The sequence below is a fragment of the Pavona decussata genome, unplaced genomic scaffold (genome assembly GCF_977016875.1).
Source record: "Pavona decussata unplaced genomic scaffold, jaPavDecu1.1 SCAFFOLD_207, whole genome shotgun sequence".
NCBI lineage: Eukaryota > Metazoa > Cnidaria > Anthozoa > Scleractinia > Agariciidae > Pavona > Pavona decussata.
This window is the reverse complement of record NW_028145612.1, coordinates 2,598,390-2,616,765: the sequence shown is the minus strand read 5'-3', so window position 1 is coordinate 2,616,765 and position 18,376 is coordinate 2,598,390. Positions and strand designations below refer to the sequence as shown.

Below are 18,376 nucleotides of genomic sequence, written 5' to 3'. Positions count from 1 at the left end.
GGGACGAAGAGTTAACGCTCGAAGAGTAAGCACTCGAATATCATTCTGGTGGCCAGATTACCTTATTACATGCTTGTCCCAGAATCCACTGTTTGGGAGTCCGCATCTGTTGGAGTCCGTTAATAACAGAGCTTGACGAAGAATTTCCACGACACTAATTTTTTCTTCCCAATCCTATGAAAATGATGTAACAGTGAAACACCGCCTTCCTTAGGCTATGGCTATGACTCTTATTTCTTACAAGGATAGCAGAGCGATCGAACAAACGTCGCGGACACTTTCGAAAATCTATCCACGCGTCTCCTCGCGGGTCCTCTCGAACGTCCCTGAAAGAAACGAGGGACAATTGTTTTTTTGCTACGCCTTATGACCATCTGAAGAGAATCCTCTTCAGGAAACCAGTTGTATTGCGACTTTCTGACATTGTGTAATAATTAATTAACCACCAAACTTGTTTTTAGTCTAAGCGTTGAAACCTTAGCGAATCGACCAAGAAAAGCGTTAACTCGGTTAAAAGTGTTATCCCTATATAGAAAGCTGCATGTGAATATTTAGCGACGTTACGTCGGTATAATTTGCAACAAGCATCCACGACACCAATCAAGGCAAACTTCCATTTCGTTATAATTCGAAGTTGTAGCGCGACAAGAGGGTTTATTCGTTGAACAGCCCATTGCAAGCCCTGGAGAGTCATTCCCGCTAGAAAGCTCTGTCAGTCGACTGTGGGAAACTGAATATTCTTGAAACAAGAATTGCACAAGGTAATAAGCTTATAACAACAGTCATCTTCTAGAGAACGTATAACGGCTCATATCTAAACTGGTAAGACATAGTTTAATGAATGCGAATATCATCCGTGTTAAATTCATCGTGTTAAATTTAGTGAATGCTTTACTCGTTAATATTTTTTTCGCTGTAAAAAGTTGTCTTCGTGTTAATTCAGTAAAAAAAGGCACTTTGTTTGGAAGGACAACCGCGACAAAATAAAAGTAACATATCCTGTACTAAAGGATGTAATCACAACAAATTAACAAATTGTGAATAATATAAATTGTAATCTAAACAGAGCAAGGCTAATTTTATGGCCAGATAAATATATTTTCCCAATATTTTGAAATGCTTCTTCAGGATATTTTTTAGATTGGCCGTGGGGAAAAAGACGTTACAATTTTTATAGTGCTTTCGCTTGTCTGTTTGTTATTGTATCGTAATATTCTTGTGTTCAACGTATGAATGCGCTTGACTATATGGAGTCTAGTGTTACGATGCCGCAAGGATGAATTTGCTAAGGCGGAATTTATGTAAAATAACTTTTATTTGTCGGTTTCTAACCTTTAAACCTTTTACCGGAAAAAAAGGAAAAAAGTAATGAGCACTAGGAAATAAGGGCCTTGCAACATAACAACCAGTTTAATCGTGTAATTTAACAGTTAAGTTAAGGGTTGATTTCATAACTATAGCACCATTCCTATTTTCTATTGCATTTGTAGCTTGTATGTATATCATTACGTGAAATCTAAGCCTTTACGACTTGTAATGTTGTATTATTTATTTGCCGACAAAAATCAACGAGGAATGGAAACTATTGTCTTAATTAAGTTTATGAAATTGAGGATAGATAGCTCAGTGATCTTATCGTACTTTTCCATTCTACTGTTTTGATGTGTAAGACTACAAACTTAGCGTTGTGGTACTGAGTTTGTAATAGCAATATAAATAACGCCAATATGACTCTAAACATCTGGAACCCCACCCTGGTGATCGTAAAATCTACTGGACCTTAACTGAAAATGTTATGCAATATTCTTGGGTAGTTTTACCCGGTTTGATAGGGCAGGTAACTTTTTGAACAGACAATTGTGACTAACAGGTACCGTTCATCAATTGCATTTCGTGAAGATACTGGGTGACAGCTAGAGGTATGAAGGACCCAGATTTGTGCAGCATTTCAATCACTTCCATTTTTTTGTGCTTGCTGGAAAATCGATCGGCCAGCACCGATTGCAACTGGGTTTTGTCAAACGCCAAGTGCACCATTTTCGGTCGAAGACCTCGGAACCAATCACAGCGAATAATGTCAGTTAAGGTATCGCAAAGAATAAAGAAAGCGGGAATTTGTCTGCCTCGAGCACTTATGCAGTGGGGCGATCAAGTCACTTGCTATTTGCCAACGGAAGACGGTATTAAGAAAAAATCAACACCACGGATGGAAAATATATACAATAGGAAATACAAAATTCATTTTAGAAATACAAAAGGGAATCTTTTTGTTCTTCATGTAAAAATCTTGCAACGTACCGTTTCACAGTTAAGAGTTGAAGCACCGTTGCTGAAACAAAATCAATTTCCCTAGCAACGTTTTTATTTTCTATTCCATTTATAGTTTATATGGATATGTTACGTTACATTGACATTTTTAAATGTCTCTAAAAGCCTTTGAAACATCTAATTTTGTCTTACTAATTTGTCGACAGAAATAAACGAGAGACGGCACTGTTTTAGTTTAATTTTATGAATTTGGTTTGAGGAAACCCGCCGGTCTCGTTTTCTTTTTCCTTTCCCTACTTTTGATGTAAAAAAATGCAAACTTGACATGCCGTGGAAAACTTTATGGTATTTTGTGACTGAAAATAAAAGAAAAAAGACATTATGATTGTGATCTGGAGCCCCACCCATGCAATTAGAAAGCGTCCTCCTTCCTAGAACACAACTTAACGTACCGCAAGACAACCGATTAAAGTTTATTTGATTTGTGAATCGTTGCGTGTAATGTTTCTGATCATCATATGGCCCTTTTTCATAACGACTCCACTTATGTCCAGAAATGCAGGTAATGGCGAATTTGGCAATTTTGACGAAATCTTGCCACAGTCATAACGGTGACGAATTTGGCAAGATTTCGTCAAATTCCCAAATAAATGCAAATTAGCTAAACACATGGAAGCCTGCCATGTTGGCCGATTTGGCGATTTGGGCAAATGTCACGAATTTGGCAAACTTGCGTCAAATTGCCAAATGCATGCAAATAAGGTAAACACATGGAGGCCAGCCATGTTGGATTCACGAGTTGAAGTCTGCCCAACTCAACTCATTCGGAATGCAGCTGTTGTAGCATTTATTTCGGAAGAAAAGCAGACTAAACAACTGACTGGAACAAAAAGCTTGAAAATGCCAGACAAGAAAATAATTTTATCAAACAAAGACTGCATTTGGAAAGATCCTTGACATATTTAATAAATGAAGTCATTAACCCTTTAAAGTCCAACGACACATATTTGTGACAAAAATACCAAAACATCATTTAACATTTCCTTCTTACTGAAATTTTTCTAAAACGTTATGATAGTGTGTTTATAGTGCCAACTGGTTAGTATAACACTTATCGCAGCCTAAAAGTCCGACCATGATTTCCGATTTCCACGGCATTAAGCCGTTCGTTTGGTAACAATCCCAAGAGTCCGTTTTTTAGCTCCAACAGCAACACTAAAAAGTACACTTCTTTGTCGTCAGCTTTTTAAGATAAACGCTTGTTCAGAAATCAAAGTATACGTTAATAGCACACATCAAGGCCAGATCTTGGTATTTGGCTGGAAATTTGCTTCTCACTTTTTTTGCCGCTCGTGCTTCGACCATTTGATGAGGGCCAGGGTCGTGTATCTCAAGTTGCCTCGTTCATGGCCGGGGTATGCGCAATACCGCGAGCATGAAACTCCTCTGATTCCCATTTTATAGATTTAGTGTTGGGCCACTCAGTCCTTCAAGCAAAGTATCGCATCGATTGAAATTTCATTTACCCGTCAAAACTTGCCCAAATTGCCTTGGTAGGTCCTGAAATCCATCCGCAGAAGGGCCAGAGAGACATCTTCACTCGTGAACCGATATGTTTGCTACGAAGCATGTTTGGCGTCCCAGTCTACATGAAATCACCTCTCACCTCTGTTTATTTAATAGGCTTGCCTCTACCCACATTTCAGCTTCATGCGCATTTGCGCAATGAAATAGACGTGGTGGTATGTTTTAAGCCTGGTAATAAAATGAGAATGATGTATTATTCAGGCAGTGACACAGACATAGAGAGGAAAAGGAAATCCGAGCCCTCCCAACTTGAGTCGAACCTACATCCTTCCGATTACTTGTTCGGATGCTTTATTACTGAGCTACAGGAGACTCGTTTTTAAATGTGCGCTGAACTGTTTGGCTAATTGCTTATTGCCCACCAAATATTCACACGGCTTTATACAATGCAGAACCAACTGACATTTTTTGTGTATTTTCTAATTTTTGTGTATTCTATTTTTAAGGGATATCTATAAATCAGGTGCATGTAACACCTCCTATCTCACGACAATGGCTCTTTCACTCATCAGTGATGTTGGGATTCGCCAAGATGAAGTCAAATATCTTGAGTCAGAAGGAAGGGATTACTGCCTTTGTCACGGCATGCTTTATAAGGATTCTCAGGGAAATGTTCAACATATTCCCTTCACGCTGCATCCTTCACCGTTTCCACAGAAGCTTTTTGCAGCTGCGAAAGAAGTGCAGATGGATTTTAACCTTTTAGTTCACAAAGTCAGCCAGGACTATCACTTTACCAAGAATGCATTGTTGAGGTATTAACTACATTAGTCTATGTAGGTGGAGTGAATTTGGTTGGGGGGGGGGGGGGAGGGGAAAGAGATTGAATTGTCCACACCACATACCAAAGAACAGAAAACTACCACTTCACTATCTATCATGATATTTCGCTAAAATCATGACAAACTAACTATTCAATTCTTCTTTCACCCAATCAATTTTGAAAGGCAGAATTCCTCTCTATAATAAGCCTGTCTTCACCCTTGTAAATAAATCCTCCCCGAATATTTGGCTTTTTATGGTAACAAATCACAGTGCTCGAGAATCCTCTTCATAAGCGAAAGATCTTGGCAGTTGCAAAGACCTTGCTATAGCAGATTTCTTTTAGTTTAAATTAACCATAATGTAGTTGTTTCTATTTTATCTGACCGTAGTACAATCGCCGCTGACCCTTTCACATCAAAACTATTTGACATTTATGACAAGGTTTGGAAACAAGGCAACGCTCAGGTAGGTTTTCGTTACTTTGTGCGTCACATCATCGTGCTTACTCCTTTTTCGTCCCACTTCAGTTCTTGACAGACAGACTCGCAGACGAAAACAACTACTTAGACAACGTTTTCAACAAGAACAACTATAACAAGGACTTTGTTAGACGTAACACTTACAAGAACACTGAACCTAACGTCACAAACAACGACGCGACTCCCGTAACTACTGTAATTATACCTTACGTAAGGGGGCACTTCTGAGACTATCGCACGGATTCTACAACCCTACAATGTCCGAATAGCTCACAAACCTATAACCACTTTACGACAACTACTGACGAAGGTAAAGGATAAAGACAAACCGAACCGCAGACAGGGGGCAGTTTACAAGATCAAATGCTGCGACTGCCAGGCCACTTTTATTGGTGAGACCGGCCGAAATTTAAACGTACGACTGACTGAACACAAACAAGCAACTAGAAATGGTGATATCAACAATCACATTCCTGAGCACTATTTACAAACGAGCCACAGAATCGACTGGGACTCTGCCAAGTGCATTACCTACAGTACAAATTACTATCAAAGACTCACTCTGGAAAGCTGGTTTACTAACTTAGAACAAACGCCACTCAACCGTTTCCTACAACTACCTGCACCATACAAACGACTTATTGACAACAACAACGAAACAGAAAAACAATAGACATTTTACTAACAATAGACCCATGGACTTTTTTGACTAGCAAAAGACGGATCGAAACGCACCAATCACTTTTTACAGTCTTCACAGCCAATAACATCACAGCTTACTGACAAACGACCAATAACATCTGGACTTCGTTGACCAATCAGGTTAACAACCAGAGACGTATATACCACCTACTGACGTTCCACAATTCACTTGACGCTGAAGATGACTTCCGCTCAGGTTGTCGAAACATCAGTCAAAGGCACCACAAACAGTCCTTCTCAGGACTACACTCACACGGATGATCATAATTTACGTACTTATGACATGACCCCTGGGTTCAAACCATTTACAACATGGATTCTAGCTTGAACAGGAGTGAGCCGGGAATTTCTTTCTTAGAGAGCGCAGTTTCAGTAAATTATGGCTTATACTCTAGCTGTAAGTGTTCTAGAGCATTTTCTTAAACGGTATTATGGATTACTGGGAAGTCGTTCTAGAGCGTGAGAAGATCTTTCCGAGCACAGGAACAGTTGTAGAAAGACAATCCCACTTAATGGAAGTTCCTTCATGGAGGCAGGAGTCTACACTACTTACTGACAGATTAATTGTATAGATTAATTCATTCGCTGAGTATATTTACCATTTAATAATAGTTGTAGTTTGTGACGTCTTTATCGCAAGGCATTATGAATGTGAGGATAGGCATTCTAAAGAAAACGCTCTATTTATATTGCGCTCCACTTTTGAGGGTCTATACCTACCGAGCATTTTCGTATCTTACATTTCTCAATCTTTCTTTCAGCCTATCTCATTGGGCATCTTTCGTTCAGATTATTTAATTGACACAACTGGTGGGTTAAACGATGAATGCTGCAGTTGTGGTAATCAACCTGCTTTAAAAGATGATGCTAGTCCTATCTACATCAAGCAGGTTGAAATGAACACCATATCTCTTGGTGGTATTACATTCTCCTGCCTTGTTCCGTTAATGCACAGGTAACATTGAATTTAATTTCAATGAGGTCGAAATTGGGTGGAATTCGAAATGGGGGTTGGAGTTACTTTAATGATTTTAGTAAACTGTCGCATGGTTTTTTTGCATATTGCTAATAAGTAGCAACAAATAAAGGAGGGAGCTTCTTTACTACCAAATCGTTGTTAGAAACACTTTATTACAATCATTTCTTAGAAACCTGCTAAGAAGCTGTTCGGCCACGTCAGTGCCAATAAAAAAGGGTTTTCAAGATTTTGTAGTTACAACCTGTTTGGTAGGTCACATGACAACAAACGGCGTGCCTTTTGATCATTGAAAATAGAGCCGATAGTTATCGATCATCAAGTTAAACAATTTGACATCAATTTCTTGAAATTTGTTTTATTAAAAAACTTATGATGTCATAGCCATGCGTATTTATACGTTTCTACTGTGGCATTTCTATGTTAAGCGGTAATTCGTCGCCTCCGGATTATAGAAAGATTAGGCTAGATTATCCGTGATTTGCTCAATAAACAAAAAAACAACAGGAATTCGTTCTCCTTTTTCCCGAGTTTAAGCAATTCCTGGCTGTGGTGTGCAGTTTGGAACTGATAGTAGCAACACACCTACAATATATGATTTTCCCTATACATGTTACCAATCTAGCGCCACAAAGCGCTGCAAGACAGTGTATGTCAATATATCATCCGTAGAAATACCATATATCAGCAATACCAGAATGAGATCTGTAGTTCAGAGAGCTTTCCTTCCAACCCACTTCATCCCTCCCCGCTGCCCTCACCAGTACTCCAACCCACGAAATTTAAGCTACAGATAGTGCTTTCTCGCTTGCATACCACAAAAAAATAAAGGGTACTGATGAACCCCACAGTTAGTCTATAGAGGTTTGCTTTTGGTGCCTGTACATGTCTCGGCGATAAACTATGTTGATATGTTTAATTGATACAACAAGCCAATTTTGCACGATTTGGGCGACCGACAAATCCTACGGTAATTTCTGGTAATAGGGAAGATGCGAATAATTCGGAAGGGTATCAGAATGCTGTCAGAATGAAGACGGAATGACACCGCGGAGGCTGAAATGACGTTGGAATAACTTCACAATTCGCTGACGAAAATCGTAAATTATCAGAGCTTGAAAGAGTTTGTGATTTTTTAACTCAGTATTCTGAGAGTCTTAGTTTAATGACTACCATAAAAATACTGCTCTCTTTTCACACACTGTACAGGCTAAAACTTTAAGTTGTTGTAAGTAGAGATATCGTGCCACAAAGACAGCCACGTGCACCTTTTTACCGGTGGAAAATCGTATGGACCTGAACCAGAATTGAAATTGTCATATTATGCGGTTAATGATCAACCGTAAATTCAATACGTTCTAACGAGAACGTAGCAAAAGACTTTTAATTGCATATCGCGTAAACAATCCCTTGTAAACTAATTCAATGTAACTAAATTCCTTCTTTGCAATCTAGATATCTCTTACAGTTGATCGGTCGACAAGAAAGCAAGGTATGTTTGCTTTAACATATCTTGTTGTCGTTATTGATCCGGGAGCTTCGTAAAAATATCGCCTTTTCCGCTCAACTGCAAACTGGCTAACTTGACTATTTTTGCGTTTTTAGATACCCCCAAACCATGCATTCGATGAGGCAGCTGACGGGCTCATTAGGGCCTGGGAACTATATGGATCAGAAAGGTTACCATGGCCCAGTTGTATTTGTTGCTTTGTTTGTGTTTGTTTGTTTGTTTATTTGTTGTTGTTTTTTTTGTTTAATTTTCTTGCTTTGTCGGCAACCAAACAACACTTACTTTTATTCCAGTGCTGTCGTTATGTTTGTTGTTGAGCCTGATGAAGTAAATATCTTTGACCAAAGGATGCTGGAACATCGCGTTAAAGAAAGGTAACCAGCTGGATAAAATGATCCCTGTTTTGCTGCTTCTGTTGTTGTTGTTGTTGTTGTTGTTGTTGTTGTTGTTTCAGACAACAATCATTTGATTCAAAATACAATTTCAGTCCAATGAAGTGATGGGTTATAAGTTCTATTTCGTGGTGAACGCCAGAACGAACAGGTGGCAGGGTAGTCGAGAATTTAGGGCGTTGAACTTGTAATCCTTAGCCGGGTCCCTAGTTCAAGTCCCGCTAGACGAAGCTGTTTCTCTCGGTAGCCCCGATTTCAACTCCTCGGCTGCGCTTGTAAAAAGCCAGCTGGTCTGCGTCCTCCCGGTTCGGATTCTTATCCATGTTATGTTTTATTTGAAATATTTGTTGGGCTATGTATTCCACCTTCGCTTCGTTAAATAAGCTTCATTCGTTTTTCCGTGGAGGATCAGTGACGTGCATTATCTAAGCTGAACGATATTTTTGGACACGGATATCCAGGATTATATACAAATTGCACCTCTATTTAAATTTGCCCGGCCGGTTTCAATTTCTATGATTTATGATGTGTTATTCGATAACTCAACTTTTTGGTACCTATTATCCAATATTTACACCCGTCATTTTTTTTAACATGACCATGAAATAGTTTTTGACAGTTAAGGTTACTAGAGACTGGTGGTGCTTATAACCGAATTTTACTTCGAAATCGTTGATAGGTTTGTTAATTAAGGAGTTTAATTATAGGCTCAAATTTGGGTCCCTTTATAATGGCCAACATCTGAAATCGCTTTTTATTGTAAGTAGTTTCTGAGTAAACCTGATTTTTTTTTTACTTCCGCTTTGTTTTCTTGTTTTTGTTTTGGCTTTTACAGAAACTCTGCAGTGAGAGTGATCAGGCGAAGCCTTACTGATATTTTTAACAGCAGTGAAACAGACCAAGATAAGTGTCTGTTTCTGTAAGTTGAAAATCCGTCTTTGATAAAACTTGCCCTTCAGTGTTCCCCTTATGTTATGTTTGGTCTGGCTTTGAGCTTTTGCCCCAAACATTTAGCTTAAACTTAACAGAAAATCATGTATTTTATATATTTCTTGAGTGGATATCAATACCCAGAAAATGGGAAATATCTACTACTGTTGCTTTGGATGGTTATGCGCGTACATTAAATTTAATTTAAATTTAACACATTTTTACCTTGAGTAACTTGACCATACTTGTAGTACAGCTGGCCAGAGGAGTGGACACACTTCGTGGCATTTTTTCCCGAAGGGAATGGGGTACGCTGGGCTGGGAATCGTACTCCTAGATATGCTAATAGCGAAACGAGTTACATTGAATACTTATTCGGTAGTCTGAAAGCACTTTCGCCAAGGTATTGTTTAACTAATTAAGCGATGTATGTATCTAATGACCAATTTGCCATGCAAATTTATTCTCCGGAAACAGAGATGGAATGGAAGTTGCCGTGGCTTACTTTAGAGCAGGCTATGATCCGAGACACTACCCAACTGAAAAGGTATGTCAATGAGTATGAATCTGATTTGCTGTTTTCAAGTAGCAGTAACTTTCCTTCATCATCATCATCATTATCATCAGGAACGTTGTCGTCGTTATATCAAACTTTTAATCCAAAAAGCTCTCCGTAACTTATTCTGCAGTGTATCGTGACCATCAAAGGAGTAAACGTTTTACAAACGTCCTTTCTCGTTGACTAATTTTCGCACATTTTACTCTCGCTAACCTTTAGCGATGCTTGAAATCAATAACTTACGAATCGTTGGAGGAAGTCGAACCCATATCGACTTCTAGACACTTGAGTCAGCCATGATATTGCATGATACTATTGTCCCCTCACGGTCGATTTACCATCTATGTCGTGGTGATATGTTATCCGTTGAGTGTATTCCATGGACTGTTGTGGTATTGCGTTAAACGAAAACTTCACGTAAGCTAGTAAGTATATATTAAAAATCCGCTCATGTTTTTTTCTTTCTTTTTTTACTGGCGTTGCGGTGAAGAAGTTGTAAACACAACTCATTTTTAGCACTGCAATAAAAATGACAATATTGATTTGGTTTTCGAGAAAAAAGTTGAATGTTTTCCTTAGTTATTATTGCCAGACAATAAGCGTTATTGTTCGTCAAGTCGCCAACAAGTTTATCCTCCTTCCGAAGAAAACAAATTTTGATAGCTCTTTGCATGCTTCACTGCCAGATCAGTGCCTCTTAGGTATTGATATCAAAGTTGGCTTGACAATAGCTAAGTACTTATTCCTTTACTTTGAAATGAAGCAAAAAATAAAAAATAAAAAATGCTCCAGTCTCTAAAAGCCTCACCCCTCTCGCCAGCGAACACAACTTTTTAACTAAATCATTAATGTTTTCATAAACTTTAAGAAGGTAGGAGAATCTCCCGCTGGGATTTTACAATGCTGCTATCCGCTCCCACTATGAACCACGCCGGCAAACTTTCGTACTGCCGTCTGATGAGCTAATACGAATCATAGCCTCTCCTGTTTTGAATAGAATTTTGTGCCGATACTTGTTCAACCGACTGTCGCCAAAAATGGACGCTTGAGACATTGCTGATTCCTGTAACTCAGTCAGAGTTAGTGCCTCCGATCTGTGCGGAGAAGGGGGTGGATATAGCTCAATTAGCAACTTTAATACAAATTGTCTTAGGACCTACATACTTTCAAATGTTCTTTGTAGATCTATAATTACCGTATTTCCTCCCTTGTGAGCTTATTAATTTTAGTACTTACTGTAGGTGGAAGGGGGGGGGGAGTGCCTTGATTTGGGGAAGGAGTCTATTTTAAAACTATTCTGAAACATGAATAGACATAACAAGGAGCACTACTTTAATAACTAACAAGAGTGTTCAGGATTTTATTTTTCATGAATAGCGTCTCGTTTTCTTTGCACGTGACGTACGCCTATAAGCTACTCGGCGTTGTGAGATAACGATTGTGCACGCAATATCAGGCGGCAGGTCTGTTGCTAATATGGACAAAACAAGCTGGAAGCGGGGAGGAGGGGAGGATGATAGAGATAAAGGGCTTGCTGACTTATTTATACCTTAAGGGAAGCTCAATAGAGGAAGGGTAGAAATGATCACATGATCAAACTCAGTAACCCACTAGCTCTCTTTCTCCCCATTTTGTTGATTGATTGATTGATTGATTGATTGATTGATTGATTGATTGATTGATTGATTGATCGATCGATCGATCGATCGATTACCGTTTCGGGTTGGATTTGACTGCAATGTCAAGTCCGAATATTACGTTTTGATTTTAACAGAGGCGGCCTTGCCACTTTTTCTTCTGCCGTAGGAATGGTCAGCTCGTTTAACACTAGAATTATCCCGTTGCATTAAATGCCCAACAGTGGCGCATCAGTTGGTGGGAACAAAGAAGATGCAGCAAGTGTTAGCTGGTCCTGGAATTTTGGAAAGGTATGAATGAATAAGAAAATTCTGCCAAGTTACTTAAGACTGTGTCCATTTTTTACAAACTAAATTCCTGTGACATTTACACGAACGTTTTCATGTACAAGGACACCATTTTTTTCACTGCATTACCTCAACTTTTAGCGTATATGGAATAAAACTGATAGGCCAGTGTGCCTCTCCTTTTTTGAACTTATAATGTTAAGTTTATTGCTAACTGAGAGGAGAACGATGAAACCCATAGCCGTCATTTTAGTGTATAGTGTGAAAACCGCATAACATTTCATTTTTAGGTTCCTACCAGACAAGGATTCAGTGGACAGAGTGAGGAAAACTTTCACTGGATTGTATACACTTGATCTGGTAACTACACGGACAACCCACTTTTAAATTAAGAAAATTTTTTATTTTTAACTTCGCGTAATTTGAAAGGTAGCCATCAATAAACCACAATAGAGAAAGAAAAAGGCGTTGGGAACAACAACAAAACAACTTGATTTGGAGCGTTTTCACTGAGTGTCGTAACACCAAAACCAAACTGGTCACTTAACCAACTGCAACAGACGTGAACAACACAATGAACCAATATAAAGAATTCGAAGCCAATACAATTTACTGGCGCCAATGTTTTTCATTGGTTAAGAACATGGCGCGAGTTTTTCTAACCAATTAATCAGGTAGTGCAGTAAAGCAAAACCGAAGCAAATGCGGAATTACTTTCGACACTCAGAACTTTGGAAACCTTTAAATTTAACAAAGGTAATGTTTGTGCAGGATTTTAGACAAACAGCAATGATTAAAACAAGGAAATAGAAAGAAAAGTGAACAGTGGTACTATGTAGTGACATTATAAATAAATTAAGTGATATTTATTATGTTTTCAATTGCGAAGTCCCTTATTGGCCTGACGGATAAAGAGCTATGTTATTCGTGGCCTTATGTTTACCTGGTATATTTTTTGTGGAAGTCGGAATCTGTGCCTACTCTTATAGTTTATTAGACTCGTCTTCGGCAGCACAGGTGATGCTAAGCAGACCATGATATTAGCGACGATAAAAAGGTGACAAGCAATAATCTCATTCCTGTTGATTATAGGGCCCGGAAGGAGACCAAAACATGGAATGTTGCCTGAAAACGGTCGAAAACTGCGTGCTGAAGCCTCAAAGGGAAGGCGGAGGTATGTGAAGCCTTTAGTACTTAAAAAATTTAAGGTGAAAATACCGGACATACAAAACAATAGATCTGATCCCCCGTCCTCTTTCCGTAATCAAACTTTATTGCTGGTTCTTCCGAACACCATTGATTCTTTTCGACCAGAGTTTAAATCTGTGACCTTTGCTGGGTTTTAGAGGACTTCCATTTAACAGACTACTTTAATAAAATTAGTAAACCACCATAGATTAATATTGCAATTGGATTTCACATCCACTATACTCCTTTATGAGCAAAAACTATTTATTTCAATTTTCGGTTACAATAATAGAAAATTATTTGAAAATAGATGACATTTTTTTTAAACAGATGGCTCCGAAACTGTGTTATGTGTTAGTTGTAATCAAAGAGGGGAACGTTCTTCGTCGTTCCAAAGAAATATCTTTTAAAAAAATAAACCACGATATGAGTGAATTTGCTTTGCCAAAAATCCAGACTATAAATTCAAATACTAGTTGCGTTGAATCTTAGTGAATGCTTGAAAATATGTGTTTATATGTGTACATGGATCGGTGAAGTTTACTATAACTTAGCGTGCGGTCACTCCAATCATTCGGCGAATGAAAAACAACTTTCTCGTACGTGACATCAATAAGCAGCAATGGAGATTACCATATCTTTTATCAGTATTCTTACTTCTGAAAACGTAAACGATAGCGTGAACTAAATGCACCGATCATAGTGGCATAAAAATGATACCAAATCATTGTAATATCTAAGCACAAAGAGATTGTCATTAAAATATGTTGTGATTTCGTTTGTAGGTAATAACATCTTTGGGCAAGACATTCGTCACACGTTACTTGGCAACCGAGAGAGCAGATCGCAGTATATACTAATGGATCGTATCCGACCCGAAATCTCCAAAAACTTTATAGTGCGCCATGAGCTCACAAATATTCAAACTAGTGACGTCATTCCTGAGCTTGGAATTATGGGTATTTTTATCAGGTAAGCCTACACGAAGCGTCAGGGAATGGATCAGCAATAAAAGATCGGCCAGACAGAGCTGTAGCCTGCATGAGCAGGAGAGACGAGCAACTTGCCTCACCTAAGTTTTATCCCGAAATATATATATTGCTAGCCAAAAAATAATTCCCAAATAGAGTTTACAATTGCGTCTCGAAAAGTTTAACGAATTTACTGAAAAATAGAAATGATTCCAGAGGGAAATTTGTTTTAAATTAAATGTGTGTCAACAACAATTCTTCAAATATATATATAACATATTTTAAAGGTGAGTTCGTAGAAAACCAAACCGGCCCTGTTGAAGTCGTGATTTCCATCGTCGCGTATATTGAGTAACAGCCATCAGGTGCAGTGATTAAAAACTGGTTGCAAGTCCTGCACGACTCCCGCTCCATGTTGGCCGCCGGGTTCCCCTCCGTCTTTCGCTCAATTTAGCTTTTCTCGTACATTTATAGCAACCTTATTACGAATTAGAGGATTTGATACTGCTTTTTTAACCATAGTTTTAACCTATCCGAATGCTCCTCCAACACTCCACTTGGCCGTAGCAACGGTAGGGAACAGGAAGGAAGTGTGATACCAGCAGCGAGAGCGAGTATAAATAGTGTTGACTTGTAAGCAATGAAGCGGCTATTGTACACTTGATCGAGACTGATTTTTGAAAAAAATATCAAAGAAGAAGTACTAAAAATTGCATTTCAGCACTTCTAGATTTGATACTCACGCTAAGTGTGTTGGTCTTCGACCATAAACCTTCAGTCGACACGAGAAGGCTTAACGGAGAGGAGTGGGTGGGGTGAGCATATGTTCACGTGATTAGCAATTCAGATTTCACGTTTTTTGATAAAATCTCGTAAACCTAAGATGTAAGCATCCTTGATTTTCAGCCGTGGAGATGAAATACTACTGAACAAAGAGGGTGGTTACCTAGTTAGGACAAAAACAACAAAACATGCGGATGGAGGAGTGTTTGCTGGCAGGGCTGCTTTCGACAGTCCATATATGGTGTAACACTATCATGGGCGGAAAAGTCAGGACATTTTTGGTATATTGTTGGAATTCCAGGATGTCAGCCCATTTTCGTTCTCATGCCCACTTCTTTACAAAAGGTCGCTTACAATAAATAGACTTACCATATATTGAAGGATAATCAAAGCCATCCCAGTAAATAAAAAGCATTCACTCGTATTGAAAGTGATAGATAACAATACTGCATCTCTGTCACTACTAACTCATTTCATTAACTTCCTTCCACTGAAGTAGCTTAGGTGGCCATACTTTCAGCTTAGGTGGCCATACTTCAGTTTTGGCAAAAGCTATTCAACGTCAACCGTCAAGGTTTGCCAAAGACTGAAAGTATCCACGATGTTTACTTGCTCCCTTTCCGAGTGTTGAAATATAAAAGCTTTATAATGTTTCAGTTCAAAAATCAGTGATAATGTTCTCCCTGCACAGTCCCTTTTGTGTCGCGCTGGTCTCACCAGCGGTGATACTTTTTCCCATGTGACTCTGGAGGTCAGTCATTGAACCACATGCTGATCACTTTAAGGAGTCCTTGTGCAGAATGGGCCTTTTGCATTAACTGAAAAATCCGCCATACTGGATGGCAAAAGGCGTGGCATCCTCCACTGGGACATCGAGAACAAAGGAGAGTCAAGCTTTACAGGTTGGAATTCCTTTGTGTTCGAATATACCACATTCTTTTGCCATCCAGTATGGCGGATTTTGTACCACGTGACCAGTTAACGCAAAATGCCCATTTCCTTGGAACTGTTTTTCTCATTGGTGGCACATCATGTTCCACAAACAGTCAACATCTTCGGAAAACGAAAATTTACATTTGCACGGTTTACATAACAGATAAAAAAATTAAAAAAATAGTAATAATAATAACAATAATAATAATAATAATAATAATAATAATAATAATAATAATAAGCCAGTGTTCAACTGTACACTTTTAATCGTCAAATAATACATCTATGCAAAAAGTATATATGCAATGGTTACCAGGCTTTCGAACGATTCTAGAAGTTTGCCTCATCATTCTGTGATTTAGTGTGATAACAAATAGTACGCTCGCAGAATTTATGGAGGCATGTGGTGCTTTGTGTTGGAGTTTGTTTTGTTATATAATTATTTATAAATATTGGTAAGCAACATTGTAAATAATTCACATGTCATTGTAGCCACACTAGTGTTGCAAGTTCTGTAATGCATTGTAATTGCCAAAATAAACTTTAATATAAATAAAATATGGCAGAACTAAGGCCTCGTCATTCATTCTTATTACTTCTTAAATAAAGTTGTTATAAATAGGAATACTCAATCCATAATTAGTCTGAAAAATGCTAACTGGAAAATGCTAACTTCTATCTCCAAAGGGAAGTCAGAGATATCGTCGAAAGTGGACAGATAAAATCAGGCTCAAATCGGTGTAATATTGTTTTGCTTGAAATGTAACACAACTGATCAAAATTGCAGTTTCTAAATCAGTCAAATGATCTTTAAATACACTTTTTTCTGGATTGATCTATTTTATTTTTCTCCTCAGGCCAGTCTCAGTCAAAGAACAATAAACTTTTAGTAGTTTTTGCCGTCTGATACATTGCCTAAGCTGCTTATAGAGAGTAAAAAAGTGCTGGCTTCTCACATAAGCTTTTACCAGAACTGAAATGCGCAACTGCATGTCTACGCTTATGGGCATCAGCCATATTTACACTATCGATATGGCTTATTTAGAAGGAAATGAGGGTTTACCCAGGCCCTCCAAACCAAAGACATTTCTGCGCAAAAGCAGCTAAAAGTGTTCTACCAAATATTTTTTCTGTCCTATGATTTAAATAAAATATCAAAGTTTTTCAGGATGGCTTTCAACATCACAACAATGAAGTTTGACAGTTTGCTGCCCTTATGGTACTCGCAAAAGTCGTACACGTCGTAGAAAATTGGATGGCGAAGACCAATCTCTTCAATAATTAACAATTATTCACCAAAGTGGTGGTAAATATCCACCACTTTCACCGACACTAAGGTGAATAATTGTTTTAGTATATACCACACAAGCTGAATAACTAGCGGACCAAAAAATTCCTTTTTTTGACAGTATACCGACAAATGGTGGGAAATTTTAAAATCTCGCGCCCCGCGCCGTAAGCGATTTCTTGTTGAAGAAACGGTTCCGTCTCGCTTCTTGCGAACAATTAGAAAACTTTTCGAGGCACCTTTTTAGTTGCTAAGGTGTCATTTCTTCAATTGTTGTGTGAAATTTGCCATGCTGCAAAACATTAGATGTTTCATTGTTTATATTGTTATTATAGTGCTCGGCAGTTTTCGTAAACAAGGCATTGTAGTTTCATTTTTCGCCTTAGAATACGAGGTTGGAAAGATTAAATAAGTTATCATTTAATCCCGTCAATCTAAACTTTGTTGCCATTTTTGTATTTTTTGTAACAGCTACCTCGTTTATCCAAATAAATTCCTCTTTAGTGACCGTGGCGAAACGGGAAGCCATCTTGTTTCTCTTCGGCTGCTCGGAGGTGAATAGTACTTGGCTAATCGCCTCCGAGCTAGCCAATCAGCGCGCGCGAAAGGCACTATTCACTTTTGTGGTATATACTAATGTTGTTTATTACTTGTTGCCTACTGTTTACTTCTTCCTCGCCAATTATGTCCTCACGTTCTGCCTGGTCATCTACCTCATCCGTTTCTTGTCCTTTCCTCCTCGCAGAAGCGCTGTTAATCTGATTTTTTGAAAGCCACTCCTCTCTGGAAAAGCGACGGTTGTGCTCTTTATCTCGAGCGTTCCTTATGTCTGAAGAAATTGATTGGGGTCTGCTTTCAATTCTGTTTTCTCACCAAGTTCAAACTTTGCATTCAAATATGCCTGAAACTGTAGAGTAAAACTGACGCGTTGCAATACGTGGCTTCGAAAGAGCCCAGCCTTGGCTCAGATCTGAAGGCGACGCATCTGCCGTTTCTTCTGAGCTGCGAAGGCAGCTGACGCTTGAACCATGATCTTGTACGGGATCAACTGTGGAAAAACACTCGGCCCATTGTCTCCTCATGCCGTCTTAAAAGCTTTCGGACAAAGACCTATTTCCGT

The 18,376-nt window shown here is 38.6% G+C and overlaps 1 protein-coding gene across 1 annotated transcript; it reads left to right on the top strand.

The window, feature by feature from the left end:
- The first annotated feature begins 80 nt into the window (after positions 1-80).
- On the top strand, positions 81-15,538 carry LOC146460895 (glutathione synthetase-like). The gene is made up of 14 exons (XM_085087664.1): positions 81-761; positions 4,302-4,610; positions 5,010-5,085; positions 6,563-6,756; positions 8,233-8,269; positions 8,383-8,456; positions 8,581-8,661; positions 9,515-9,598; positions 10,087-10,156; positions 11,975-12,096; positions 12,384-12,453; positions 13,186-13,267; positions 14,067-14,253; positions 15,159-15,538. The coding sequence occupies exons 2-14, from the start codon at positions 4,348-4,350 to the stop codon at positions 15,280-15,282; spliced, it is 1,464 nt and encodes a 487-aa protein (XP_084943790.1). The 5' UTR covers positions 81-761; positions 4,302-4,347; the 3' UTR covers positions 15,283-15,538.
- The last annotated feature ends 2,838 nt before the right edge of the window (positions 15,539-18,376 follow it).

What these genes read in the sequence shown, in the direction of transcription:
- LOC146460895 (XM_085087664.1), top strand. Translation starts at nt 4,348, where the DNA reads ATGGCTCTTTCACTCATCAGTGATGTTGGGATTCGCCAAGATGAAGTC. An exon ending in CTTGTTCCGTTAATGCACAG is followed by an intron (nt 6,757 to 8,232) that starts GTAACATTGAAT and finishes TTTGCAATCTAG; the next exon opens with ATATCTCTTACAGTTGATCG. An exon ending in GACACTACCCAACTGAAAAG is followed by an intron (nt 10,157 to 11,974) that starts GTATGTCAATGA and finishes CTTCTGCCGTAG; the next exon opens with GAATGGTCAGCTCGTTTAAC.